We start from the raw sequence: 27,169 nt of genomic DNA, 5'->3' as shown, positions 1-27,169 counted from the left end.
CCAGTCTTTGACCGGATGTCAACCACAACATTTGAATTTTTCCTCTTATCGTGGATCACAAATGACCAGTTCCACTGTAAGAAGTATGTAAGTTTGTCACTGAGCAGTTTTTGCAGGCCAATGTTACGGTTTAAGTGTTTCAACACATTAGGCTATAAGACAGTGTAGTTCCACTGCTGGTTCAACAGGGTATGGCACGGTAAATGGGTATGAAAGACAAAAAACAACGTCGCTTTCAACGGTTAACTCTAAGCTCCACCTCGAGACATGTCGTACACTCCTGTTCTCTTTAAAACTCAGCAGTGATCAGTGAGAAGTCAGGCAAGGATACATCCACAGCCCAACTGTATTTGAAACGATCGAGAGTAAACATGAGAGCAGCACCTCTTCTCTATTTGCTGTGCGCCACCATGGTTCTGCGCGTTCTAAGCGTCCCGGTAAGCTGCCGTTCTCTCCTCACTCAAAAAAACTGGACGTTCGCTTACAAACCTGGCATGACATCTATAAAAGTCAAATTATTCTTAGTCATATTACTTGGAAAATTATACAGTTGTACAAATATTTCATGCAATCCTCGCAAATTCTGCTTCAATATTAATCAACATAATTTTTTTCCCTGTAATATTGACAGAAATAACTGAATTTGCTCCAAACGTTGCTGGGAGTTAAAAAAAATCCGTGATTGCTATTCTATTATATCCATGAAAAACAGACTACCACATTATGCTTAGTATCACTGACATGAAAAAGCACGTATACAGTGTACATCTTGAGGTAACTCATATTCCCTCAACAATTGTCCTCAGATATTGAGAGAAACCATTTTTAGCAAACGCCCAAAATAGTGGGATGTATCACATTGATTGCACTGCTGGCACTGGTATACCCTGCGCATTGTTCTGTTAAAGTTTTGCTTTCAATCAGTTTCTGTTTTTATCACAAAAAGCCTCCATACCGTAATGATATCCCTCTAAAATAAATATCCTTTATTTCTCTTACAGGTCAGCGAAAAAGTTCCTCCGCCGAAACAACTGGGGAGAGGGCCTTATGTAAATTTGCTTCTGCATTGTTTCTCACTCTTGTAAAAGACTTTCCCTAGATTTCAGACGCTGGGCATACGACTGTTGGTGGTTTGCTAGCCATTAGATAAGTAATAAATGACGGAATACAGTACAGCTGAGCAGAAAACGGTTAATCTCACGAATTTAACAACGTTCACTCCGTTTATGATTTATTTGGTTCAAAAGTCCAAACAAAGATTAAGGATGCCAAATCAGCTCAGCCATCGCGGATAATAACGATAATGTGGGAGCAGCCCACTTGAAAGATTCTCTTTTCCCCGTACGTTTAATATTCGATTGGCTCGATCGGGGCCACACAGAAATCGGTTTCGGTGTAGCCCTCGAGACTGAGATGCGAATTACCACGAAGTTCTCATAAGGACATACTCAGTTGAGTATCCCTTAAGGGCCGTGAGTATAAAGGTCAGCGCCTAAGCTTTGTTAGGCAGCAGTTGAAAAAAAGAGTTGTCAAACTTTTGAAGCAGTATTCCATAACATTTCATAAACATCCCATACGTCTTTCAGACTTTCTCCGACGTTTTCCAAGATTGAAAAACAAACCATTTAATTTTCCACTTCTGGTTCACTCTAACTCTTTGTTAACCCATTTGGATCCACGTTGACCTCTTGTCACATATCATTGTTTGACTTTTCAGCCTGATGTGGTCCATCCAAAACATATATTTACGCCTACTTTGTATTGACCAGACTACAGATGAACTGAGAAAGAGAAATGCAAACAAAACATTCCCTAAAATATTTACACTGAATGAACAGTAAATGGTCGAAGGAATTTATGCATTGCATGGAAATTAGAATTCCACCCAGTCTTTTAAAAACCCATCAGTCTGTCACTGTACCTTTTCAAACATATGCGCCAATTTACAGCAAAATTAAACTTATATTCTATAGCTGCTAACTGGTGTTTTATTATTACACTCTCTTTCAGCATCCCCCTGGTATTCTTGGTCCTTTAAATGACCAAATCACGGAAATACCGAAACATTTGTTTCCAAACAAGACCCTTGACGAAGTGAGTATGTCCAAATCTAATGCCAATAATAAAACACCTACACGATGATATACAGGGACTGCACTGTTTCGGTGTTACATGGTGTTTGGCCCTACCATAGGATACTTACACAAATGTAGAAAAAGAATTCTGTTCTGGCCAAATGTTGTCTAATCAGTATTGGTAAACATTGAGGATAAAAAGTTTGATACGGTTTGTCCAAAGGTAAAGTTCCAATGCTGTTGCCAACCTTTCTTTGTTAGATCAGAGAAATATTGCTGAAAAGCAAAACTTCGTAGTCATCGAACACGAAAGACCAAAAGATTCAACACGTGGTATGTCATACAATGTCCAAAGTGTCTCCAGTTTCTTAAAATAAGCAAAAAGCTCATGTCAAATGTCATTTTTTCAGGGTAATTTCCTCTAGGGAATTTATTATTGAGTCTTCAATTTTTGAGTTGGGCAATTACCCTTTAGCAGAATGAACAGGGTCACCATAATAACTGTGATCTCTTTCACTTTTTAGACTAAGGATCAGTGAAACAGAAGATTCAAAATCTGCACTGTCCACAAATCAGTATTACTCTAAACTGCTCTCAACTGAAATGAATTAAAAGTGAAGATATAAGCCAATGACAGCTGTTATTTTTATAGATGTTTTTTCGATTGGACGTAAAGATTAATGACCAGTAGTCAGTGTCTGATGGATCAATTAGTTTGTTAACTTTGGGACCAGTCATAAGCTGTGTGTATTCTGAATGTCTCAACCAACAATACAGTTTTTGAAAACCATCTCCTTTCTTTCTTCTCTGTCCACTGCCTCACACATTTCCATTCCACCAAAGGCAAATAAAATGCATCCTTTCTGGGGATGTGTCTTTTCATGTTATATTTTAATTATTAAATCAATTGCAACAGTCATACATATATCAGTCAAAGAGTCTGTATGCAGGAGAGATGTAGGCTCCAATGGGCATTGGTATACAACACCACTGCAGTTTATTTACATGTCTCCATCACCAAAGATGAATTTGATGTTGTCAGTGGCGTGTTGGATGTTGGAGGAGCCGTGGACCACGTTCTCCAGGATGCTCTGGGCAAACTGGGCTCGGAGGGACCCTGGGCTGCACTGACGGGCTTGTTCTGGGTCTGATGGTCCCATCAGCTCCCTCCACTCATTCACTGCATTCTCCTTACTGAGGATCATCAGCACAGAGGGCGCCCTGCAGGGGCACACAGACACACACACACACACACACACACACACACACACGCACACACACACACAAACTAATACTGGGCGGTTCATTCATTGCATAAAAATCATAAATATCATGATGAGGGGTTTACAGACAGTTTGAGGAATTATCCTAATAGTTATTAATTAACAGTCAAACAAAGCTGAAGTGCTGTGTGTGAGGAGGTTGAGGTGGTGTGTGGCAGGGCCCACCTTGACATGTAGTCTAGCAGAGAATCATAAAACTCCTTCCCCTTGTGCTCCTTGTAGAACATCTGTGCCATATCTCTAGTCAGCTGGGTCTCCTTCACCTGGGATATGCTAAAGCCAGCCTCTTTGATTTGACTGACTATGTTATCTATACAAGTACAAGAATGAAAACGAGTGTGGGTTTAAATGAGTTACTAAAACCTTTTCATTACACCCTCTGACAGCAAGTGCATCACACTCCAAATCAGCATGGTTCAGCAGTAACAATCTGTCACATGCCAACGCAATCACACTGCAGGCAAAAGTGCCCCAAATCCGACCTTTTTGCTCATATGTGACTCAGATCTGTTTTTTTTTCATGACATTGTGAACAGCACAAATCACATGAAATCTAATCTTTTCAATTCTGATTTGGGCCACTTTTATATGTGGTCCTAAGTCAGATACTGGTCTGATTTTTTTGCAATGCAACCGCTGTTGGAACAGTCATATCGGAATTTGTGCAACTTTCACATCACTCTACATCGACATTTGTCCCAATTCTGCACTTGCAGGAGTTATTCAGCAAATACAAACATGGAAGACAGCTGTGATGGAGGTAGTGGAGGAACAGTGAGGTGTTAGACCTCATAGGTATTTGGGGTGACACTTCTGAACCATCTGCTCACGAATTCGGTCTGTTTCTACGAATTCTACAGTCTGTTATTTCTGAAGAGCAGATTGCTGCTATGAGTAACAGATCATTGCTATGGACTATTTTGTAGCGGAAGCAATGAAATCATTTTTATATCAATAAAATCATTTTTGAATGGACATTGTGTCAAATTACTGATTTCTTTAGTAAGTAGCCATGTAATAAGCGGGATAATGTCCCCTTCACGTCGGGGTTCTGCATCACCCTGTCAGAATTCATTTCGCAATAATGACCGGCAATAGGGGCCAGTACATTATTCCTTACTTTGCGCATGCGGGTTAGTTCAGGACCGTGTCCCGTTCACACATTTGAAAAGTAATGTGAACAACCAAACAAAAAAAATTGCATCTGATCAATAAATCAGATTGCAGTGTGAACTTACTCTCAGTCACATTTCTATCCTTCACTGAAGCAGTTTTAAAACACAGAACAACTTGGGCTTACTAAAAAAAAACATCCCAATCTCATGGAGTGGGTATAAATCTCCAGCTCTCCGAAGATTGACATGTATTACTTCACCATGCCTGTTCGGTTTGTTTTTAAGTCCACTTTGGCTCAGTTTAACAGAAGCACATGGGAAAACACTACATGTTGAAGGTGTATATATGTCCACTTATGGACGTCTGTCGAGTAGATGGATCAACGTTAAAAGAAGGTAAGTGTGACTGTAATTGAGTCTGATAGGCGGGCAGGCCAGTACTTTGTTGCTCCTGCGATACGCCTGGTTTGATCACGGCCAGGGTGTGCTCCACAGGGAAGAAGCACGACAGGTCTCTCTCTGCCTCCTCAGGGGTGGAGCTGCCATGGAGCTGGTTTATCGGCACGTCATCCATGGCGAACTGAGAACGCAAGCTTCACACAAACAGGACATGGTTTATGGGACCAAAGCACGTGAAATCAAATAACAAATACTACATGGCAAATGGCGTACAAATCAAAAAGGCACATTCCAATGACACAGATCAGTGTTTGCCAAACATGATAAAACTTGACATTCAATAATTTTCCAATAACAATTAACCAACACTTCATATAAAACTGTGTTTTAGTGTAAAATACAGACTTTAACAAGCAAATCAACATCTGATATGCTGGCTTTTTGACCTTTCTGGAGACTTCTGCTTGGCTTCCTCCAGAATTTTGGGACCAAGTAATCCTCTCCAGTGTTGGATGGCATCCTCGCGGGTCAGGGCTAAAGCCAACAAAGGGCCACTGGAACACAGTAAGATGCAAAGACTGTTTCAACACAGCCAAACTCCTACGGTGAACTGCAAAGTCTGAAACAGAGCTAATCTGTTCCTTTGGTCTGAGGGTGACCTGGTCATGTGGTGGATGAGGCAGGGGAAGTAATCCTTGCCCTCATGTTCTCTGTAAAACATTCTGGCCTGTTCCTCTGTCAGGGTCATCTCACGCTGCATGGCGATCTGGAAACCCGAGTCACGGATGGTCTGCAGGATTTCATCTGATCTCGTCATTTAACCAAGAGCACAGGGTCAAAAGTGGTGAATCAGCCTTAATAAAAATAATGTTCACTGAACATTAATAACGATCAAAAACATGACATTAACTATTGAGCGTTGTGGTGCAAAACATTTGGGAAAAAAAAAGTTCAGCTGGTAAATGAAGGAAACTGCGGTTTTGCTGCGGAGATAGAGAGAGACAACGCACCTTTTCTCTCTCTTAGGAGACCGGGCCTGATGAGGGCGACAGTTCTCTGGACCCTGGGGTTAGTGTCTGCCTGTGGAGCGCTGGTGTCAGCGCTGAAATTGAAGGATGGAAAGAAAAAAGCCAGCTGTCTGCTGGCAAGTTCTCTGCTGTCATCGGAGAATCCAAGGCTCATCTCAGAGATGTCCTCTGAACTAGCAAAACAGGCACAACAGTAAAGGACATGCCATCACAATCTCTAAGAGTAATTCACATTATAAATAAATCTATTTATACACACACACACACACATACATATATATATATATGTGTGTGTGTGTGTGTGTGTGTGTGTGTGTGTGTAAATAATCTTATAATACTTAAGATAATGTAGAGAAGTGTAGTGTGATCTATTCCTGGAGAAACCCAGAAATAGGAACATTTGATGGAATCATGTTTTTGGTTGTATTTAATCAGCCATTATCTTATTCTTGGAACTGATGTTAAGCCACATTACATAAGCCCTGCTCAAACACTCTGAATTTCATCATCAGTAATACCCTGTTTTCCAACTGATCTTGCATTAACAGACTGTCTCACTTCCTCTGTAATATTCAAAATGAGCAGTAAGGTCTACACCCTCCGCATAAAGTTCCTATGAGTGACAGTAAGCGGAGAAATGGTTTCTTTGTGTCTCGACTTGTCTCTCTAGTTCCCCATGTAGTGACAGGCAGAGTTCAGACCTTTTCTCTGTCTTGACGAGCTCAGCCTGGATAGGGTCGATTATCTCCGAGAGGTCAAGACCGTCACTGTCACTCTGACCGTTTTCCTTTCTGAGTATCAGGGCATGAACTGGCCCGCTGGACATCAGCTGCATAAAATCTGACTGGAGAAAGAAAACAAGTGACCAGTTAGACTGTACAAATAATCCTTATTAGAATTAACATGCTTGATCATATGTTTAAGAGCCAAAACACACTGGGTTGTTTCACAATTTCAATCTTAAACAGAACTACACATCAGCTGTCTGATAACTTTGATGAAGATCTGCCTTTTTTTTTATTTGTTCTTTTAAGATTCACTCACATCTTCAGCTTTGGCTCGATAGAAATCAAGTATCTGTTCTTGGTTCAAAACCCTCTCCTCCTCTGCTATGATGGAATACCCTGCATCTTCAACCTAAGAAAAAAAATCCAACAATAACTAACAAGTTGTACATAGTGTAAGCACTTGCTGATATCTTCCATAGTTTGACTGCGAGCTTACTTTTTGTTTGATTGGCTCCACGTGTCCAGCTGCGACAACATCTGGCTTTATGATGACTACATGGTACGGCCCATGGTCTATAACAAAACAAATGCAGCAACATCTCTGAAGGAGTGAAATCATCTTTAAGCCATTGTTTCAAGCATACAGAATGACTCAAGTCATCCAAACATGCCTCTGAATGATGCAAATTCAATATAGTTCCCATTTTAATAAACACATTCATTTAAGGGTTGAGACTTGACACCTGAGACACCTGAGAAAAGAGTTGGCTCTACGTGCTACATATGGACTGTGTGTTTTCCCATAGGGCAGTGGTAGCCAACTGTGGGTATCCATTCATGTTTTGCTTTGAACCTGCCCTAATCTGTCATACGTGGTTCCAATACTCAAACACTACTTAAGACCTTAAAACAGATGAGTTAGAAAGAGATTCAGCCAAAGTCCAGAATGCCGAACTGTTCCACATATTCACATATTCATAAATCAGAATTCCAAACCATTCCAAAGTATGTTCGTGCCCCCCTCCCGCTGCCCCCCTCCCCACCGCCCACCCCCCCCAAAAAAATGGCTTACCATCAGTTTCTTTGTCGTTTTCATTGCTTGGTTCTGGCTTACTTTCCTTAGGTCTCTCCTCCAAGAAAATTTCCTGAAGCTAATAGTGGTTACAGAATCATATAATTAATAATACATAGGACACAGAACTGACAGTCACTAAAAAGTAATTCATAATTTCATTAACATTCCGACAAAACATGCTGAAATGTTGACTTTTAGGTACAGTCAAGAAAGAATGAAGGCCTTGCACACAACTGAACCCTGAAAAATGATGGGTCTTGCAGGACATCACAGTATCAAAAAGGTCATGTGGTAAGACACACACCTGAAGGAATGAGAATGAATAAACCCGCTAATCTTAAATAAATTAAATAAAACCACCCATTGGAGAAAGGGACACACTTTTCAAACGACAGAATTAAAGTAAGTTTTTCCTTCAGGTGCTGCTTTCCATATGACTAATGTTTGCTTTTGGAGTACATGATTCAGGTCTCTAACTAATCTACCAGATTAAACTTCAACATGCACAGTTAAATAATGTCTACATTATCTTTAAGATCTGGACAAGGTTGTAGTATTATATTTAATGATTTTACATTTAGATACAGACTAAAATATCAAATATGGAACATGAGATAAACATCAGCAAATTGGCCTAGTATTTAGTCTTTATCTATCAAAGTTGGTTTTACATATTTGCACTGTGTGAGACATTTACTTTGCTGATGTATTTAGAGCCTAACTCCTGTTTCTTCTTCTCTTCCTCCACCAGCTCTAATATGGTCCTCTGAAGCAGGGGCCCTTTTACCCCTTTAATGACTGACACCAGTTTACCCTCCTAAAAAAAAAGAGGATATGAGGTGAACTGTGGAGTCTTTGAAAGAAAGCAAATTCACAGAGTGTCTAAATTTTCTCTACTTACAAAGTAGAAAAGAAAGACAGGCTGACATTTTCCCTTTAGAGCAGATAAATCAAGTATGGTGTTTGCTTCAGCCTAAGGGTAAAGATGAACAAGGTTGCTCAGTTAATCTTACTGTAATTTGTACTTTGATTTTACGAGTGTAAACTGTTCTTTCACGCTTACAGTAACTCACCACAGCAAATCTGAGGAGGTCTTCTCCAAATTCTGTCCTTAATCTCCGGAATAGGCTCTGTACAGCCTTACACGGTCCACACCATTTCTGATACACATCTACAACTGAAACATGAAATGACACTACTCATCGCGATAAGCCATTAGGAAATACGTTTGTTGCATTTGCTTGGGCCGAATATTCAAAGCAGTCCAACAGACAATTTAACCATGCCTGAATCTACATGTAGCGTAACAGAATGTCGATGAATGAATTTGAATGAAGGAAATACTGTAAATTATATATTCGTGTTTCAATTTATCAATGATTTAACGTTACATGCAAATACCTAGGAGTCCTGGGGCTGCGAGTGCTTCTTCCCATTGTTCATTACTTGTAATTTCAACCTAGATAGGGGGGTTATAAACGAAGTTTATAATTACGCTTCGTTTTGGTCAACAAAAAGTGGCATCACGGCCGGTTACAAGCTGCCAACAGCCACGTTAAATTATGTCAATTAAAATAGGTGATGTAACTGGGAAGACAGAAGGTTAGGTCTATGTATAAACACCAGGCTAATTTATAAGTAGCAAGTTGACCAGCTGTTCGACCGGTATTGGCAAACGAGTGCTTTTGCTAGCTGTGATTTTCCTAACGGTGACTGTTAAATCAATTATTCAGAAACTCATGACAAGCAAAATCTTTCTTTAACTGTAGGGAACCTGTATCTGAATTTCTTTCCTCCTTCCGGCCATTAGCAAATGAGGTGGAAACGGATCACCGTTATTAACTATTACTACTAACTATTATCTGCTGGCACTATGAAAATTACAACTGACATCAGATTTGAACCAAATTTGAACGGGACGCTTTGTCCGCGCGATGCAACGGCAGCTTGAATTTAATTTAAGTCATGCCATATGTTTTTCTTTATGGTTACGTAAACAATCTGTAAAAGTCTTTTTGAAATGTTAATTTTTATACAAGAATTATTCCTATCATTCATGTTTTATTTTATGTGACAGGAGGCAATTCAGCTGAACATACACAAGAGTCATTTTCGCCAGAGCCTCCTCGACACACGATGTAAATGACCTTGATCCATTTGTTCTGATTTTATTTGCCCACAACACACAAAAATCAGTAGATGAACTTTGATTTCTGCACTTTCACTCATAGTAAACACTCTCAGATTGTTATTCCTATTCAGCTGTAGCCTACTGGATAAGAGAGTTTCGGCTACTCCCTATCCTTGCGTGTGAAAGGTCAAGCCATCACAGAAACGTCCAATGGACACTGAATTTAGATGAAGCAAGGCAAGTCGTGGTTTAGGCAGATATTTTCAAATACCCATCCTGAGTTGCCACTTTACAGCACACCTAACTTGAGCCCAGTTTTACCCGCAGTTATGATCTGGAAGGTGTGTGAGAAAAGTATGAGAAAGTATACTACCTCAATTTTTTAACTCGATCTTGGGTTCAGGTCTTAAATAAAGGTACTTCAGATACTTATGACTAAACAGGAGTTTCCCATGACCTAAATGTTGTGAAAACAGTGAGTTATCCATGAGCAAAAAAGTGAGGGGATATTTAGGGTGAACATTTATTTCCAATGGAGCCATTGGATATTGAACTGCAAACGCAAGAGTGTGGTTCTGGGAAACTGTGGGGTTTACATACAGGCATGCAAAAAAATATACATGAATTTATATGAAACTAAATTAAATGAACATATTAAAAACTTACAGGAGAAAGGTCCTCAAACACATCAGACATTACACTATTTTGACTGTTCGGCCCTTTTTTCTTTTTTATTTATTTGCTTGTTTGTTTCTTTATTCATATTACAGCCTGTTCTGTGTTCAGTTGGAACATTTGTTTGTCTCAGTGATAACAACTTACTAAACCCTCATTCAGCTGTGCAGAATTACTCAATCATTGTGGACGTTCACCCTCTCGGTATACACTACAATATCTTTCATATTTGGTGGAGACAGACACTGTTGCACTAGATAATATATGGGAATTTTATTTTTCCACAGTGTCTTTAGATACTTACCAGTCTTGAGAGTAAGACAGGTACATGCTTAGTCCATGAGGAAGTGGTTTGGTTGGTCTATTCAGGGTAATCCAGAAGCTATATCTGAGGGATTATATCAAACCTGTCCTTAATCTAATTCGACCTGAATCAGAGGGCACTCACTCACCTGCTGAACTCACCTGCAAGAGTTGGTGCTAAGATGAACAGATTCTTAGCATTATGGTCAAAGAAACCAAGAAAAAAAAACAACCAACCAAATAAATAAAATGTGTTTAGAAAGGCCAAGACGGACACTAAGAATTCCAGACTGTAAAATGCATCTGTAAACTGTAAAATGCATCTGTAAACTAATTTTATCATATATAATTTACAAATAACATTAAGCTTTGAACTGATGCCTCGGTGTAAACATGTACAATAAGACACATCTACACTTTAGCCTAAAGACAGACATTTGTTTACAAAGAATATAAGATGCAGGATGGACTTGTGCAAATTACTCTTAAAAGCTCCTGTTCAAAATAATAGTTTGGGGCAAAAGAAAGAACAACACCATCGCACACACCCGCATGTAGCTACACTGCATTTTCTATCCTATTTATAACCACCTCATGGTTTATCAAGCACTTCTGCATAATAGATTCTGAGGCAAACTTACAAAATGCCTTAAATTAAGCTAGGATGGGGCATTCAAGGTTACTGTAATGGAAACCTGAAAACATTGCATGAAAGGGAAATGCCCTTTAAGTAGGGCCTTAGGACAAGTCAACAAAGGCACCCCATGCGTGGCATTAGCTATCAAAGGAGCCGCATTTGTGTATTAGGGCATGTTAGGGCGTTATTGGTTTTTTTTTCTTGCTTGTGTTGTTTTTGTTTTTGTTTTTTTTTACAGGACGCACACAGTCTCAAGGTCCTAAATAGTAAATTGTAACCACATTTTGGGTCCTTGGATCAGTTGATACCATTTAGCAGGTCTAGACCTCTACAGAATGTTATTAACAAGGTTTCTTTATTTACAAATCAGTGAAGAAATGTAATTTTGAATGGAGGGTGGGGGATATCACTGAGATATTGTGTCAAAAGTCCAGTTATTACCAATTTCACCAAAACTATGAAACAGAACTGAAAAAGAACCCAAACATGACATGCACTTTTCCCCCACGTTATTAGTGACACCTACCCGTAAGCACCGTTGACTGTGGATATGGTGAAGTGCAGTGTAAAAGACATTTACGCTTTATTATTTCAAATTATTCAGAAAACCTCTGAGAAAGTTGATGGACAGTAGTTATTAGATATACATGACAAAAGATCCCACTCTTGGGCCAAAGAAGGCTTCATGTTTTATCAGAGTGGCAGAAACAACAACAAATGAAAACTCAAGCAAGTCGCCCATCCCTTGAAGACTCAGAGAGAGAGAGAGAGAGGGAGAGAGAGAGAGAGAGAGAAGGAGGGAGGGGGATCTTGAAGGAGGTGTTGTCTTCCATGGCTTCAGCATCATTGCACCTATGGGCAGCAGATAATGAGCTTAGCCTCCCAGCCTGACCTGCGTCAGTGCACAGAGGTCAGTCGCACGGATTATCACATGTGCTCACAGCTTACTCACCACCAATCCTACACTGGTTGGTCTTTTTTTTTTTTTTCTTTTTTTGAAACAACTCATTTACCTTTTCTTCCCCTTGTTTTTGAAGACTAGTTTTGAGAAATTTGGCTTTAAGGGCATTTTCATTCCCCGTTGAAAAGAAAATTCCAGTGCCTTTGCTTTAATATCTCTGGGGATGCGTCCAAGCTCTTGCGTGGGACTTCTGGAACTGGTGAGCAGTGCGTTGGGGTCCTCTCAGCTACGGGACAGCGAAACGTGATTGCCAGGAGCCGGGAGCGAACGTGGGGGGGGGCGGGGAGTAGAATCAAGACAGGGGCGAGAGACCTTAACGTTCCAGGAGACTGAGACGGGGGGCCGCTTCTGACCGCCCCAGAGAACGAGCCTCATGCCGTTGTGCAATAACAAAGTAGCGGACGACGGCAGTGGCCCTGGGGTTTCTGCACAGCCGCCCGAAGATGGCAAAGCCATGGTGGATTCCCTCATCAAGGTGGGTCCAGTTTGATTATAATTGTTTGGTAATGTGGACGTTTATGTTTATCATTGCTGCTGCTGATGCTTCTGTTGTATTTTATTTAATTGTCTGCAGTCGTATCAAATCCTATCAGAACGTAACCCTCCCCCCAAGCGGTTCAGGATTAATTGGCTTACAGTGCTAACTAGATATTGAAGAGGCATGCTGGAAATTGAAATTATTTTCCAAATGAAATATGAGGAGGTAGAACATGTAACAAAAGACATTCAATGCATTATTACGAAGGATTTTTTTGAGACATATGTTCATTTATCAATTCATGTTCAGTTATCAAGAAGTTCAAAAATACCAGTTTAATCACAAACGACAAGCGCTACTAAAAATTTTTGACAATTTTTCATTTTTGTCTTTGTATCTAAAGTGGTGTTTGAAAGGCATTTTCCAGTTTGTGTCCTACTTTTTTGTCCTGGGCAGAAATACCGGCCGTGTCTGTGTGTGAGTGTCTTAAAAAGAATGTGAGCTCATTGCCTAAGGGTGAAAAGGCACTATATCTGAGCTGATGCTGCATGGTCTTCTACTTAACCATCTCCATTGTAATTCCTGTGAGTGGTAGAAGACTGGCCTGTTTGAATTAACTGTCTCTCCCTGTTCTGGAGCCTTGCACGAGATCGTCGAAGTTCCCGTGGTTAAACGTGCTGTCTTTGACCTCTTACATAAAAATGCTTCGATGAGGAGTTTCAGTTACTCCTCTCTGCTGACAGTGGCGATCTTATAGAACATCCATCTTTCCTCAGTACTCCTCTCCCTCTATCTGTTTCTATCCATCAGTTTAAACTGAGTCGGTTTAAACTGACAGAAAAACTGAAACAATTGATATTTCACTCAATTCCTTTTCTGTTAAATTAGATAAATTTGTGATGTGACTAGATTTGTTCAAGCAAAATTAACCATACATGCTATGGACACATTGACATAGTCTCACATATCCAGTCCGTGAACACTATTGGCCAAGAGAACAAGGCCATGAAGAAAAGCAGAAAAGGCCCTTAGGACAATTATTAGACTATCAGTCACTCAAATGCAACATATACATATTTGTCCCAGGTCTGGTTCCCATCCAGAAAGCAGAATCACACAGGCATATCAATCTGAAAATATCTAGTGTGTGTATTTTGCCTCTTCACTCGATTCAACATTAATCGACTATAAATGTGTGGTAACATATTTCTTCTAAATGCAATACAGAGTGTTCCTAAGTGTCAAACAGAAGGCCTTACCCACACTGTGGAGGGTCTTTGTTTCTGTACAGTTTAATCTCCACTGCATAAGTACCACTACATTGTTTGATTAGTTTCCTCACTTTTATGTACAACTACGTAAACATGATCTTACATGTTTGGAAGGCTAGTCATGACAAACCCTGCATCACGACGAGTGAGATGTTTGTACTCTTTACAAACAGAGAAGAGATGACCTCTGTAATTGTTAAACTCAGCAGTCAATCATGAAAACTATCCCAACAAAACATATCTTGAGATAACATCACTTTAAATAGCATGCTAACTGTGAGCAACAAAGCAGTCAAGGTTGAGATTTCTGGATTCAGTTCAAGAAGCGATCTTCTCTCAAAATCATCTAAGAGGCCTTATACCACTTTGCGTTGCACCCCTCCAAGCTGGTCAACGAATTAAACTCCCCCCTCATAGGCTCAGCTTCCTCTTTTTTGGGCATTAAGTGCCCGTAAGGCCACAGGGCGCAAGGTCTTTCAGCTTATCCTAAAATAGCCCTCTTATGACAAGCAGATTATATTTGCTATATAATCTTATAAGAGCTTCAAAGGTTTTTAAGATGTTGGATACTTACTTAAGATTCTAACAATACTTGTTCTGTATGACAGATTAGTATCTATTCGTTTGGAAATGCTGGCCTGCTCTTAAAAACAGCCAGGAGATGGAGACAAACACAGTCAGATATCTGAGGACAAACACTGTCAATGTGACATTAACCTCACATTGGAGAGTTCATAGTTATACAGATTTCCATGTATAATAATGTCTATTGACCCTGTCAAGATGCTTTTAGAAGTTTTGGATACCTTTGAGGCACTGTTATAATACTGCCAGAGATACTCAATAGTTTATATGATGGGTGCTTTTGACCCACTTGTAGTCCACTCTCTTATTGTCCTTCAACATTCTTGCATTTGTATCTGGTCCAATACTGACTATTGCAGTGGCACTTATGCAACAGACAGCTTCTTAATGGCTGTATGCTTGGCTTGTTTTCTGCCTGTCTTGGAAGTCACTTGGGATAAAAATGAATAAATGGAAATGGAAATGCAGATGTGATGGTGATCCAGTGTTCAGTTATGGACAGACAGACTGAGCATCATCACAACCAGCAAAAATGGTTCACCTGCTTATGGTATTGGCGTCAGCACTAGCTTTTCAGGTACTTCAGGAATGAGATATGACTCTGTTAAACAGTTCACTCAATTCAAAGTATATACTCTATACATTAGTAGAGGAATGCTGGGCCAATCCAAATGTTTATACATGCATCACACATTCTGTTCCATGCAGGTACAGGGGCACTGCCGTTTGTTTTTAAATGGTTGGAAACTCAGGTCCATGTGTTTCAGTTTTAGTATCATGTTGGGCCTAATTTAGCTACTATAACACACTGGATCTTTTTCTCATCTGTGCTAGGTGGTGGCATGCCACAGACATCTGGCCTCGTGCGTGGGAGGGAGCACGGACAGCGCAAGTTTGCGGCAGGAGCTGCAGAAGACGCGGGAGCGTGCCCAGTCGCTGGCCGTCTCCTGTCGCCACCACCTAACAGCACAGCTGAGGGACAAGGCCCTACCCGAGGATGAGAGGAAGGAGACGGAGCTTCAATGGGTGGCGTTCTCCTCCTGCCTGGAGCTCTTCCACGCAGACATGTCCAAAGTGTTTAAAATGGGCAGTCACTTCTCTCTGGCAAACAACAGTGCAATGGTACAAACTGGCATGCAAGGTGGGCACACATTGTCACCGGTGTCACCAGCGTTAGTGTAGTATTACTTGAAGAATGTCAGTGGTATATAACATTGCATGTGGACTGTGAAAGAGAGGGCCAGGTGTTGAACTGAGCCTTGCACAATGCCAAATGTACTATTTCCTCTTATGCAGGGTTAGGTAGTGATGTGTACGATAAATGTGAGACATTTGCGTTCCATAAGCCTAATGATCCCAGTTTTCTAAATCCCACATCAATCCAGTTTATATGCGGAAAAAAATGTCATGCATAATGTCAACAGCTGTGCTGAAGACTAAAATGATTTTTAAAAAAAAAGAAAAAAGCATCAAACAATTCGGCTCTACAACAAGAGATATCTCGAGATATCTTACCGAGACAAATAAATGATTAGATTCAAGCCCTTGGACTAACCTGTGTTGTACTACACAGGGAAATCATCTTTATCTAGAACTGTTTTTGATGATACTGTTCCGTTGTGGATACTGACTGACTGTGTGTATGTTTGTACAGGGGGCACAACAGAAGTGACGGCGCGAGCTCTGAGTCAACCCGATCTGCAGCCATCAGCTGACGGAGTGCCGACGGACAGCGTGGAGCGTCTAGAGCTGAGTCAACTGGAGCAAGAAATCACGCAAGTGGACCGCACGCTGGAAGAAATGGAGATGAAAGTGAACGTGCTGCGCTGGACGGTGGAAGCGCGCGGTCCTCAGTACGCTGATCCAGTTAGTACAGACAGCGCGTCTCTGGCCATGCTCTCCACAGACGAGGAGGGGGGTGGTCACCGCTGCAGCCGTAGTCAGGTGTTCGTTGCCATGCTACTGTGCGGAGTGGCAACGGTCGCTGTGGTGCTTTCCGTGTGTGTTGTGTATCTCGCGTAAGATGCACATGTGCTTTCAGAAAGGAACTGAGCTTGCAGTCTGTGGGTGCTAGTGTCATGGAGAGGTTGCCAACGTTTTTTCTCTGAGATGTCCTCTATAACAGACTGCCTAGGATGTGGAGTCGCCTCAAGGATGTGGAGAAGGACAAAACCCATTAAAAAACAAAACAACAACAAAAAAACACCCACAAAAACATTTTTTGCTGTCTGTGTGGGTAATGTAAGTGTAGCTGGCTTCAAAACTCCTGGTGTGAAATTCCCCAAGCATCAAACTTTGCCGTGAGTCGTCAGTTGGAAATGTACTGAAGAGTAGAGAAAGAAAAACTGAAAAACGATGTCACTCATGGTGGACATTTTGAAGGAGTCTGGATGTGGGACATCTGAATGCTCAGCAGTGTTTAATGGAAGCTTAAAGCTTTATCTGTTGAATTCAGTATAACAATAGAAGTATTATTTTTCTGGCAACTACAATAGTTATTGACTGCATGCTGTCAGAGTTGCCACATCTATAGTCAAAGGACCCACATGCATTACCGTCAGTGTTTTATTCCACTCTGTTTACATGTCACAGTGTACACAGCTATAACACAGTGAAGAGTCACAAAACCAGCAACAAGGGAGTTGGGCCCAATAGGGGTGGGAAAGAAAATGAGTTATTAAATGAAACCCACAGAGAGTTGACTCAAAATGTATGGAGAATCAGACAAGAATATAAAAAGTGTTGCTCAAAGCTACACTTTAATCCTTTTTTACTCCAATGAGTATGTGGTTCTGAAGAAAAGAGAGAGAAAGAAAGAGAATCGCAACAATTACAAATTTTAAGTAAACGTTCAGTCACGGCAACACTTTTGGGCATTTTCTGTTTGTTTGTTTGTTTTTCTTTACCTCCTGTTTTGGGGTATTTATTGAACTAAACTGGGGACACGTTCAAGCTGGTTCACTGTATCTCATGTAGAAAAAAATGATTTGTAGTCAGCATAAGAAAGAAAAAAGCAGCTTGTTTCTCACATCAGAATGTGCAGAGAATTGTGGACTTTAAGATGTTGCTGCCTTCCACTTCCCAATACAAAGAGAGACACCTCATCTCAACTCTCAGTATAACTCAGTTAGCACTGAGTAACCCTGTTGCCATAATTACAGTAACATCTATTAAACCTTTAAATATCTCTGTGTGATAGATACCTATTATTTCTATTCATACCTATTATTTCTATTCACAGGTTTTTCATAGAAAACAGCATTTTTTGGTTAGTTTTCTGTTGGGTCAAACTGTCATAAAAGTGTTCTTTACTGGGTGGAAAATAGGTGTGTCACATTCATTGATCTATCTGGTTATAGAATCTTTTTCAATTACATTAACTCATAGTTTAGATGTGATATTAAACATTGTATGCATAATAGTTCTATTATTTTAGCAAATGTGTGACTATTAGTGTAAATTATATTATGATTCTAATAGCTTGAGTTCTTACTGACTTTCAGTAATCCCAAAATTTCTAGAATGAAACCAAAGAATGTGGCACAAACTCTTAATTTTGTCAACAGAGATGTATAATGAAAACGCAAAACCATTCAGTGTGTGAGCTGAAAGGAGAGAGAAAATGTAAGAACATTTAATAAAGAAAGAAAAATTAAAGGCAAATTTATTGATCCTGTCTTCTTTTAACTGTTGTCTAGCCACACGACTCTAAACAGGCTTTTATTTCAACCATATTCTAATCTTTTTTATTTTCATTGAAACTTCTATGCACATGACAACCAATGCTGCGTCGTTACGTCATCCATTTTACGTACAGTAGCAGGAAGTTGTCTGATAGTAGTGCGAGAGTTTGTCAAATGACATTAGGGGTACTGTTTACAACTTTTCCAACAAGTAACTGCAGTACAATTTATTAACCTTTAATCAGTGACAGACAATGATCCTTAGAGGCTCTAATAACGTGGTGTTTTTAAACAGTCTGGGGAGCATAAATAAAAACGTCGCTCAGTCCTTGGACTTCAGAAAAACTACACAGAGGAGAACTAAGGCAAAACCATGCATCGCTTCCCTGGGGCAGTATTTGAGTCCTGTTATCACAAGCGCTCCGCAACCTTTGAATGTCCTCCGCCGTCACTGTCTTCGCTTGATTTTCTGGCCAGTCTACAAGCTTGCTGTGTCGAGTGAGTTCACACCGCCTTGGCCTGTGTCCTCTGGCATATCCAAAATGCTGTCTCTCTGCGGTATGGGGAAAGTGCATTTAAATTACTCATTTGGAAACCGTATACGTACTCTACACTGCAAAAGATTTCTCAGCTCAGACAAGGACACTGCCATATTGTGGAGACGCACTCGTTTATTGGTCCGAGGTACGTATTCTTGATAAACTGTAAAGAGACATTTCACGTGAGCCGATATGTGTGTGTTGTGTCATGACCGTGTGCTCCACTTCCTGGTTCCCAAGTTACATATTATGGGGTCACGCTGTACCTATACGAAACGTACGACTACGAGACGATCTCTGTGAAACTCTTGGTATCAAATTCAAAGAGAGTTGTCAGATATGGTATACTATCAATATTACATTACATAGTGGACACGAATGAAATATGAACAATAATCATATTATATTTGCTATATTTAGTGCGCTGCTACCCCTACGAGAAATGTTATATAGCTTTTACTCACTTAAAAATAAAAATTGGAAATCCATTAGAGTAAAATCATAATCGTAATATTTTAATAATGAATATAATAGATATTTGATTAACATATCATGTTCTGTCTGTACATATTTGCATCAACACTAATCGAGATTGAGTCATACGGCTTGCTGGAAGGTTTAAAAATCTACCTGTTGCACAGTGGATATTTAATGGCAGTTTTTTTCTTTCACGTTTTCTCATAACCGTATTTCCTCCAGAACTGAGCACATCCATCAAAGCTCTTCAGCTCGACCTAAGACGGTCAGACATGGCCAAGTCCAGCAGTAGGAAGTTCTTCTTCGACACACATGCCATTGTCCGCCTCTTGGAACAAAGCGGTAAGATTGTTCTCTTCTTTTGCCCAAAAGCCGTTAACTACGTCTCAGAGCATACTGTACATTTTAGACCGCAGTGAAGCATTTTATGATTGCGCCCCAAAAGAGTCATTTTTCCACAATAATTGATCTCGGGTCGACTTATAAGGGCAGATAAGGATAAATTTGGGCAAATTAGGCAGATTCTGGGTCAGTGACGTAGGTTACAGAGTGAAAATGACACTTATATCGCTCTTCCCCCAGGGTTCACCACCCAACAGGCTGAGGTTGTTGTTGCGGTGATGGTCAAAACGACCAACAGTAACATGGACGTCCTTTACAATGACATGGTGACAAAGACGCAGCAAGTAAGCAATGAGATTCGTTGTGATTAGTGAGCATTACAGATAGTTACTGTAGATAAATCAATTAGTTATTTTCAGCTGGAAATTTAATGTTTACAATTTTTTTTAATGTTTAAATTTTTATCAACACATGCATCACTGAATTACATTGTTTAAACCAGACTTACCTGTCAGGTGTCATGAGTGCTTCTGTCTGATTGGCTTTGTCACTGTGTGACCTCATTCCTGATGTTTGGCAGGAGATCATGTTGCAGAAGGTGATGTCAGAGATAGCGGCAGTAAAGAAAGACATGATCATTCTGGAGAAAAGCGAGTTCTCCACATTACTGGCAGAGAACGAGGTGAGTCCAACATGTGCCCGCAGTGCCAGACAGAGGGGTCGTATTAGAAGCAGAATAACCTTTTTTCCCCTCCTGTCAGTATTGATGGGGAACACACCAGAGCATAACTGTGATCTGAAGTTGTCAAGGCCAGAATTTTTCATGCATGGATATATATCCATAGCCTGTTAGGTTGTCTTTAACTTTGAGATATTCTGTGTTTCTTAAAAACAGTTACTACTTAAAGAATGCACTCATGTGAAATTATAATATATTAACTTCTAATTACAATAATCCTGTACTTTCTGACAGAAAATTAAGGTAGAACTGATGCAGCTGAAGATGCAGCTGGTGGTAAGTGAAACATCTATTTATTTGTTTAATTTTTTTGTAATCTTTAGAGTCCCACATCTGCTCTCTCTTTGGTGTTAAACCATATTTGTGTCTAATTTTATGTCTACGCAACTGAGTAACATTCAAACAATGAGCAGCATTTCAGCACAAAGCATAAACCTTGCCTCTCTGAAAACTGTAGGACGTTATGAACAAAGTTCGCTCTGAGAGCATCCTGGACATGAACATGGAGAAGAGCAGAGTGAGGGAGATGGTGAGTCTTGTTCTGTAGCAGAAATTTTGAAATGGTTTAGTTTTGTTTCTTTTCTTTAACATTACTCTGTTTTCATCAACAGTTTTAAAATATTATATTAACCCATAAACTACCATGTTTTCATTGAGGTCCGTTCCATTCAGTTGACAAGAAATTTGGATTGTGTTTTTGATTCAGAAAGCAGATCATGAAAGGAAGCTTCTAGAAGCCAAAAATGAGATGATGGAGATGGTAAGTTGAAAGTCTTTGTAATTACGTTTTTAACTTTTTTGACCTAACCCATTAATAGATTCTCACCAGGAGTCTCCTCTATCCCAGAATGCCGAGCAGGAACGGCATGTGACACAGACGAACGTTCGAATTGACACAGAGGTGGCGGGCCTGAAAACCATGCTGGAATCACACAAACTGGACACAATTAAATACTTAGCAGGTGACCACATCAAGATGATGCCCCCCTGAGAAATTCATTATGTGTATGTGTGTTTGTGTGTTTTGCTAAGTGGTCAGTGTGCGTTCTCATAAAAGTTGCTTTCTCTGACTTCTCATAGGTTCAGTTTTCACCTGTCTGACCGTTGTCCTGGGATTCTACCGAATTTGGATGTGATGTTCGAATGGAAACCCCTCAAAGCGTCTCTGCCTTTTCAGGATATCTAATCATCCTCCTCATCCTTATGCCTTATAGAGACCATAATAGATTTTAACAAAGGATCACTCTAGGCTGGCTACATGAAGGTGAATCGCTGTAGCCGTGGTAACGTGAATGTGGAAAACCGACAGTATTGTCCCTCAAACTGATACAGTGTCAACGAATCTGTCACGTGACAGGGGAACTCCTTCGACCTGGATCAAATCATGTTTTTTTTTAAGAAACTTTCTGCCTCAGTTCGGTTAGCAGAACTGTTGTCTCCTGGGAAGCTTTAGAGCAGAAGGTGATGTGGTTTTTGCACTGCTAAAACATTGGCACAGGCCATGCTAAAGTTTCAGCAGCTATGGGATCACACATAGCCTTGGTATTATAATTGAAATTTAAAACTCTTGAGTTATAAGAATATACATTTTTAGTGCAATGATTAGAACTTTAAATTCCCACTCTTAACTACGATTCCCGCATCCCACGGATAGATTCCAGATGCATTTGCACTGCGTTCACACAGTTGTGAAGATGCCCCTTTCTTAGCTTTTTATCAGATAATATAAAGCCCATCTATGCTGCTAGAATTGAATTAACAAGCTGCCATTGTGTACATAATATATAATGGCATATATAATCTATATTATTCAGAATAATCATACCCATGTAGGACTGGAGGACCAATGCATGTTTGAAATGTATTACCTAACATTCAGATTTTATTATACATTTAGGAAGTCAGTTTTTAAATATTTTTCTTATAAAAAAAAGAAAAAATACTAATAGTTTTACCAAAACTGATCAAAATGTATGTACACTCGAAAGACAGACAGGTGTCCTTGGCATGTGAGCAGGTAAAGTGATGTCTCTGAGGTGCTCATGTATTTTGACTCATTTTGATCATTAGTCACTGTCTTTCTCAGACTTAGAGACCGAGTCTCATTACTGAGTTCAACAGTGTAAAGTGGACATGAGTACAGATTCACAGTTACACACCTGCCCTGTGTCATCCACGCTGTATGCGTGGATACACTCAGGAGCGTTTTCCTGTATTAGCTCTGTCCCTTGGAATGCCACAAAGAGGCGTCAGTGACGCCTGCCTGACCCACTGGGCGTATTCAGGCAGAACAATCGAATGTTAACACTGAAATCGTTCACGTGGGATGACACAGCCCTTTTTTTCCACACAGAAACAGGTGTAAATAAGGGCTTAAAAGGACCAGTCCTGCCTTAAAGGGAATAAAGGGCACAGTATGTAAACCTATAGATTTTGGGTCTATAGACGTAGTGCAATGGATGGATCATATGCCAATACGTGTTGGCTCATCTAAACCACATTTTTTCTAATGTTATATATTTTGGATGTATTGGAAAATATCCTCCCATTTTACTTGAATTTGTGTCTGATATGCAATCAAGGCACACGCCTCTCTTCCTGGTCATCTGTACGCACAATGTAGATTTAGTTTGTTGACACATGTATGACACTGAATGAACATAACATTGTGTTCAATTAAAGAGTGTTTAGGTACAACTGGTGATTGAGTTTTCCTTGGTAATTTGTGCATATTCAAAACTACCCACCAAACTTAAACTGACGCCTAGGTCAATGAAAATTCGGACCTTTATCCTTCGTGGCACAAGAGGGCAGTACTGCTAGTATTATTCCTTATTTACTTCTCTTAAGGAAACCATCGAAGAACAGGAGCAGGAAGCTATGTGCAACATGCTATTTTCACGTGTATATTGACATGGGTAGATTTCGAGCTCATCTTTGACACAGTTAAATGTAGGTAATTGTCTGGATTCATGAATGATTGTCTTTGATGGTTGTTACTCTTTTCATGTGATGACGTGGGAATGGTTGGTCTGTGTTGTGCGGCAATGGTCGTAAAAAATAACGATGATGTTGTTCTGCTAGCCTGTCAATTTTGTTGCGATAAAATCCGCATTCTGAAATACTAGTTCATACTGTGATCGTTCGGCCGTATTGTGTTGTCTACGCTGATCATGATAAGTTTATTATTTGGCAAAAGCCCTGTTAACTGTACATAGTTCTTGGCTGGCACCTGTACCCATAAATAAAACTTGACGATTTGAAATATGTCTTGGTAGTCTTACAGAAACCAGTGAGGAAAACCAACATCTAAAATAGCCCTTGAAAGGTCGGGGGCTGGTTTGCCAAAGCATTTCAAAATGAAGAAAAATTGGTCTCGTGTGTATTTAAACTCACAATACATAGCTCAGCATTGCATATTCCCACGACACATCTACATTAAATGTTACAGCAATGACCCTAGTCTCGAAACTGGCCAAGTAGGAGCGGGGTGTCCGTTTACTGTAAATACACAGTTGAATCGATTGTTTGAAGTCGTGATATCTATGGTGATTTATAACGATCAAAACATTCAATACATAATCCTATTATACCTTGTACTGATCGTCGTGGTGGAAGTCTCAGTGGTTCACTTATCTTTTGTTTCCACCAGGTCCTAACCGAGACAGTCGATCTGTAGACACCATGACCGAAGCTTTCAGTAGTAACAGCGAGAGTGTTATTCAGCGCTCCGTGGACGTGTCCGCTACAGAAGCACGCTCTCCCGTGGCAAGTCTGGAGGACACTTACCAGATCAGTGAAACCTGTCATTTCATCAACAGTAATGAATTTAAGAAGGTCATATTTCTGTTACGAATGTTGGTTTGAAAATACAAAAGATACTCTTGTTAATTTGATTTTTTTTTTGTAATAACCAATATTCTCACTGCCTGTCATAGGTTGCATTACAATTCCCAGATGAGCTACTGGTGGATTCTATTGCAGTAGCTGCAGCAATACAGAGAGGAAGCAATGCCAAGACGTACATCTTAGGAGACACATCTTATGGCAGGTAACGTCCAAACTCATTGGACAGTAAATGTTAAATTGGCTTTAACCCTGATTATCTCTGTTTTCTTTGGTAACCGACCTAAGTCATTTGATCAGTGGTCTGTAGATTTGATCAGAGTGATTCTGTAGAGCTGATGTACAGTCATGTGTTAAAAAGTGTGTGTGTGTGTGTGTGTGTGATGGTGTTTTAAATCGTCTCAGCTGCTGTGTCGACGAGGTTGCAGCAGAACACGCTGGGGCAGACTGCATAGTACACTATGGCCAGTCGTGTCTCAGCGCGTCCAGAAGGCTCCCTCTGATGTACGTGTTTGGGAAGAGAGCCATAGACGTCCAGCAGTGCGCGTCATCGTTTAGAGATCTCTACACTGACCTACAGAGTCACGTTGTCATCTTGTATGACGTGGTCTATTCACACGCCATAGGTAATTTCGACTATTTTACTATTATTGGAAAATTCATAAAGGTTATGTTAAGTTTGCATCCCTCATTAGACACAGGCTGCACTGAATTTGGGTTAACGCCAGAAATGTATAAAGTTCCCCTGTAACTTTTGAGGCTTTCAAGACCAGATATGGTCTGATTTGAGCTTTATCATTAATAGTTTGTTCTCTTTTCAGACAGTCTCATGCAGCTTCTGGGCGATTCATACCCAAATGTTGTTGCCTCCAGTCTGCGTACGGACCATTGCCACGGTAACGGACGTTACGATCAGGAACCCTCAGACTCTCAGGATGATAGGGTCATTTGTAAATTTGGCAGACAGTTCCGTTTGAAAGAGGGAAAAAACACTGAGGACTATGGCATGTTTTTCATCGGACGTGAAGGTTTGACTCTTACGAACTTCATGATGACGTGGAATCGTTGTAGGTTCAGCTCGTTCGATCCGGAAACATCGCTCGGTAGGACGGAGTCGGTCAACATCAACAAAGCCTTAATGAAACGCTACTACGCCATTGAACGGGCGAAAGATGCTAACGTGGTCGGCATTCTGGTTGGCACGCTTGGCGTGGCTAATTACCTAACCATCATTGAGCAGGTGAAGGAGAGCATTCGTAAAGCTGGCAAGAAAAGTTACATGTTTGCTATGGGCAAACTCAACGTTCCCAAGCTCGCTAACTTCTTGGAGATTGACGTATACGTGCTGGTAGCCTGTCCGGAAAATTCGCTGTTGGATTCTAGTGAGTTTTATAGGCCGGTGGTGACACCCTTTGAGATGGAAGTGGCCTGTAACAGAAACAGGGAATGGAGCGGAGAGTATATAACCGACTTCAGAGATCTTCTACCAGGTATACATTCTTTTCCTTTGTGACTTTACTTTGTTTCAGGGTTAACTGAGGTAAGTCAGTATTCAATATACCAGAGTATTTTACTGCATCGACAGTTTTTGGCATTCCATTGCGAGCTCTTCAAATTGTTCCTTATGAAGAATTAATTCCAAGCCCAAATCCATTATGTATTAAGTGTTGCTTAAAAAAAAAAAGATTGTAAGAGTGATGGACATTAAATGATTACATTCGGTAATGGTGTTTAGAGGGAATGTGTTTATGAAACTCCTGCAGGTGGCAGCAGTCACGTTGACTTCTCAGACCCAGATGCCAATGAGGAGATGACTGACGTCTCTCTGATCACCGGAGCACTGCGAACCTCCGGTTTACGCTCTGAACTGGAGAACGGCACGCCACAATCTTCCTCCGTCGTCCTCAGGAACCAAACCCTCACCGTGGCCAACGCCAACACAGCAGGTACCAATTTATACATCAGATGTCTTAGCATTGCATCAGAACAGACATGTGCTTTAAAGTGGATCCCTAGAGCTAGACTTTTTTTTTTGGTTCTTTTATATAAAAAAAAAATTAAAGCTGTATTGCCCCTAATTTTGTCTGTGGTTTGCAGCATCATTCCTGGCTGGGAGGAGCTGGCAGGGTCTGGAGCAGAAGCTGGGGCAGACTCCTGTCGTTAAGGCCGTGGAGGGGAGGAGAGGAATCGCTATAGCGTATGAAGATGAGGGGAACAACACCAAAGACTGTTAGACCTGACCCCCACTGAATTACACAGAACACAGGAAGGAAACTGGATATGCCTCCAGGGTCCTCTGGGTGAACTTCCGTTCTGAAACACTCTTTCTTTGTTAAACCATAACAATATGAAGATAAAGGAGAAGAGACATTTCTGTAATTAAGACTCTGGTTAGGGGGACAAGCCCTAGATTTCTGCATTGTTCTTAGACTTGTCAGTTTTTCTGTAAACTGCTGCTGAAAGATCAAGTACAGTAATATCTGTGATTAATTAAAATGGCAAATATTTTTCAGTGTTTGTTCATTAATGACAATAGACTGATTGCTGTGTGTTTCCATCAAGAAATCTGAATGTTAATAAAATATGGAAATGGGCATGGAGGAAAAAACGCACATTTTATTATTGTTAAAGCTGTTTTTTAAATAAACTGAATAACTATGCAGACATGTGTTTTGGCATACTGAGTAAAGAACCCTTTTCATTGCAAATCTTTAAATTACTCCATACATATTACAAAAATATCACATGTAGCAAAAGTGTCCTTAAGTATCCTCAAACTCTCCTTGAGATTTTTGGTAT

At 40.3% G+C, this 27,169-nt stretch overlaps 4 protein-coding genes and 1 long non-coding RNA gene across 6 annotated transcripts; 4 read left to right on the top strand and 1 right to left on the bottom strand.

The window, feature by feature from the left end:
• Window positions 1-303: 303 nt before the first annotated feature.
• LOC115816526 (uncharacterized) lies at window positions 304-2,943 on the top strand. Its single transcript, XR_004025408.1, has 5 exons — window positions 304-437; window positions 1,002-1,049; window positions 2,011-2,094; window positions 2,337-2,408; window positions 2,600-2,943. It is a non-coding gene; the product is annotated as an uncharacterized LOC115816526 (long non-coding RNA).
• A 133-nt stretch (window positions 2,944-3,076) lies between these two features.
• On the bottom strand, window positions 3,077-9,510 carry LOC115816184 (thioredoxin domain-containing protein 3 homolog). The gene is made up of 15 exons (XM_030779153.1): window positions 9,478-9,510; window positions 9,105-9,162; window positions 8,777-8,880; window positions 8,605-8,676; window positions 8,401-8,520; window positions 7,701-7,779; window positions 7,125-7,201; window positions 6,945-7,037; window positions 6,602-6,744; window positions 5,883-6,073; window positions 5,532-5,676; window positions 5,319-5,426; window positions 4,915-5,066; window positions 3,524-3,668; window positions 3,077-3,296 (listed from the first exon to the last, which is right to left on the bottom strand). The coding sequence occupies exons 1-15, from the start codon at window positions 9,508-9,510 to the stop codon at window positions 3,077-3,079; spliced, it is 1,740 nt and encodes a 579-aa protein (XP_030635013.1).
• A 3,273-nt stretch (window positions 9,511-12,783) lies between these two features.
• On the top strand, window positions 12,784-16,766 carry rgs9bp (regulator of G protein signaling 9 binding protein). The gene is made up of 3 exons (XM_030780919.1): window positions 12,784-12,885; window positions 15,579-15,885; window positions 16,399-16,766. The coding sequence occupies exons 1-3, from the start codon at window positions 12,784-12,786 to the stop codon at window positions 16,764-16,766; spliced, it is 777 nt and encodes a 258-aa protein (XP_030636779.1).
• A 1,823-nt stretch (window positions 16,767-18,589) lies between these two features.
• On the top strand, window positions 18,590-21,842 carry mcur1 (mitochondrial calcium uniporter regulator 1). 2 transcript variants are annotated; one of them, XM_030780027.1, is made up of 9 exons: window positions 18,590-19,111; window positions 19,666-19,785; window positions 20,026-20,129; window positions 20,366-20,467; window positions 20,759-20,800; window positions 20,982-21,053; window positions 21,231-21,284; window positions 21,372-21,486; window positions 21,605-21,842. In XM_030780027.1, exons 1-9 carry the CDS (start codon window positions 18,682-18,684, stop codon window positions 21,658-21,660), a joined length of 1,095 nt encoding a protein of 364 aa, XP_030635887.1. In that variant the 5' UTR covers window positions 18,590-18,681; the 3' UTR covers window positions 21,661-21,842. The 2 variants fall into 2 exon arrangements, with proteins under 2 accessions (XP_030635887.1, XP_030635888.1); XM_030780028.1 differs by having other exon boundaries at window positions 20,982-21,057; window positions 21,235-21,284.
• A 1,572-nt stretch (window positions 21,843-23,414) lies between these two features.
• Window positions 23,415-26,956, top strand: dph2 (diphthamide biosynthesis 2). The gene is made up of 7 exons (XM_030780131.1): window positions 23,415-23,476; window positions 24,177-24,361; window positions 24,463-24,575; window positions 24,776-24,996; window positions 25,192-25,860; window positions 26,134-26,316; window positions 26,468-26,956. Exons 2-7 carry the CDS (start codon window positions 24,209-24,211, stop codon window positions 26,602-26,604), a joined length of 1,476 nt encoding a protein of 491 aa, XP_030635991.1. The 5' UTR covers window positions 23,415-23,476; window positions 24,177-24,208; the 3' UTR covers window positions 26,605-26,956.
• The last annotated feature ends 213 nt before the right edge of the window (window positions 26,957-27,169 follow it).

This window comes from Chanos chanos, chromosome 7 (genome assembly GCF_902362185.1).
Source record: "Chanos chanos chromosome 7, fChaCha1.1, whole genome shotgun sequence".
Classification (NCBI taxonomy): Eukaryota; Metazoa; Chordata; class Actinopteri; order Gonorynchiformes; family Chanidae; genus Chanos; species Chanos chanos.
This window is presented reverse-complemented; position numbering and strand designations above follow the sequence as displayed.

Excerpts from the sequence above, each read along its gene's own strand:
- rgs9bp (XM_030780919.1), top strand. The coding sequence starts at position 12,784 with ATGCCGTTGTGCAATAACAAAGTAGCGGACGACGGCAGTGGCCCTGGG. Across the intron at positions 12,886-15,578 it reads TGGTGGATTCCCTCATCAAG|GTGGTGGCATGCCACAGACA; the intron begins GTGGGTCCAGTT and ends CATCTGTGCTAG. Across the intron at positions 15,886-16,398 it reads GGTACAAACTGGCATGCAAG|GGGGCACAACAGAAGTGACG; the intron begins GTGGGCACACAT and ends ATGTTTGTACAG.
- dph2 (XM_030780131.1), top strand. The coding sequence starts at position 24,209 with ATGACCGAAGCTTTCAGTAGTAACAGCGAGAGTGTTATTCAGCGCTCC. Across the intron at positions 24,576-24,775 it reads GGAGACACATCTTATGGCAG|CTGCTGTGTCGACGAGGTTG; the intron begins GTAACGTCCAAA and ends AAATCGTCTCAG. Across the intron at positions 24,997-25,191 it reads GGTCTATTCACACGCCATAG|ACAGTCTCATGCAGCTTCTG; the intron begins GTAATTTCGACT and ends TTCTCTTTTCAG.
- mcur1 (XM_030780027.1), top strand. The coding sequence starts at position 18,682 with ATGATCCTTAGAGGCTCTAATAACGTGGTGTTTTTAAACAGTCTGGGG. Across the intron at positions 19,112-19,665 it reads CACTCGTTTATTGGTCCGAG|AACTGAGCACATCCATCAAA; the intron begins GTACGTATTCTT and ends TATTTCCTCCAG. Across the intron at positions 19,786-20,025 it reads CCGCCTCTTGGAACAAAGCG|GGTTCACCACCCAACAGGCT; the intron begins GTAAGATTGTTC and ends CTCTTCCCCCAG.
- LOC115816184 (XM_030779153.1), bottom strand. The coding sequence starts at position 9,510 with ATGGCCGGAAGGAGGAAAGAAATTCAGATACAG. Across the intron at positions 6,074-6,601 it reads CTCGTCAAGACAGAGAAAAG|TTCAGAGGACATCTCTGAGA; the intron begins GTCTGAACTCTG and ends CTGTTTTGCTAG. Across the intron at positions 5,677-5,882 it reads TCTCCTAAGAGAGAGAAAAG|ATGAAATCCTGCAGACCATC; the intron begins GTGCGTTGTCTC and ends TGACGAGATCAG.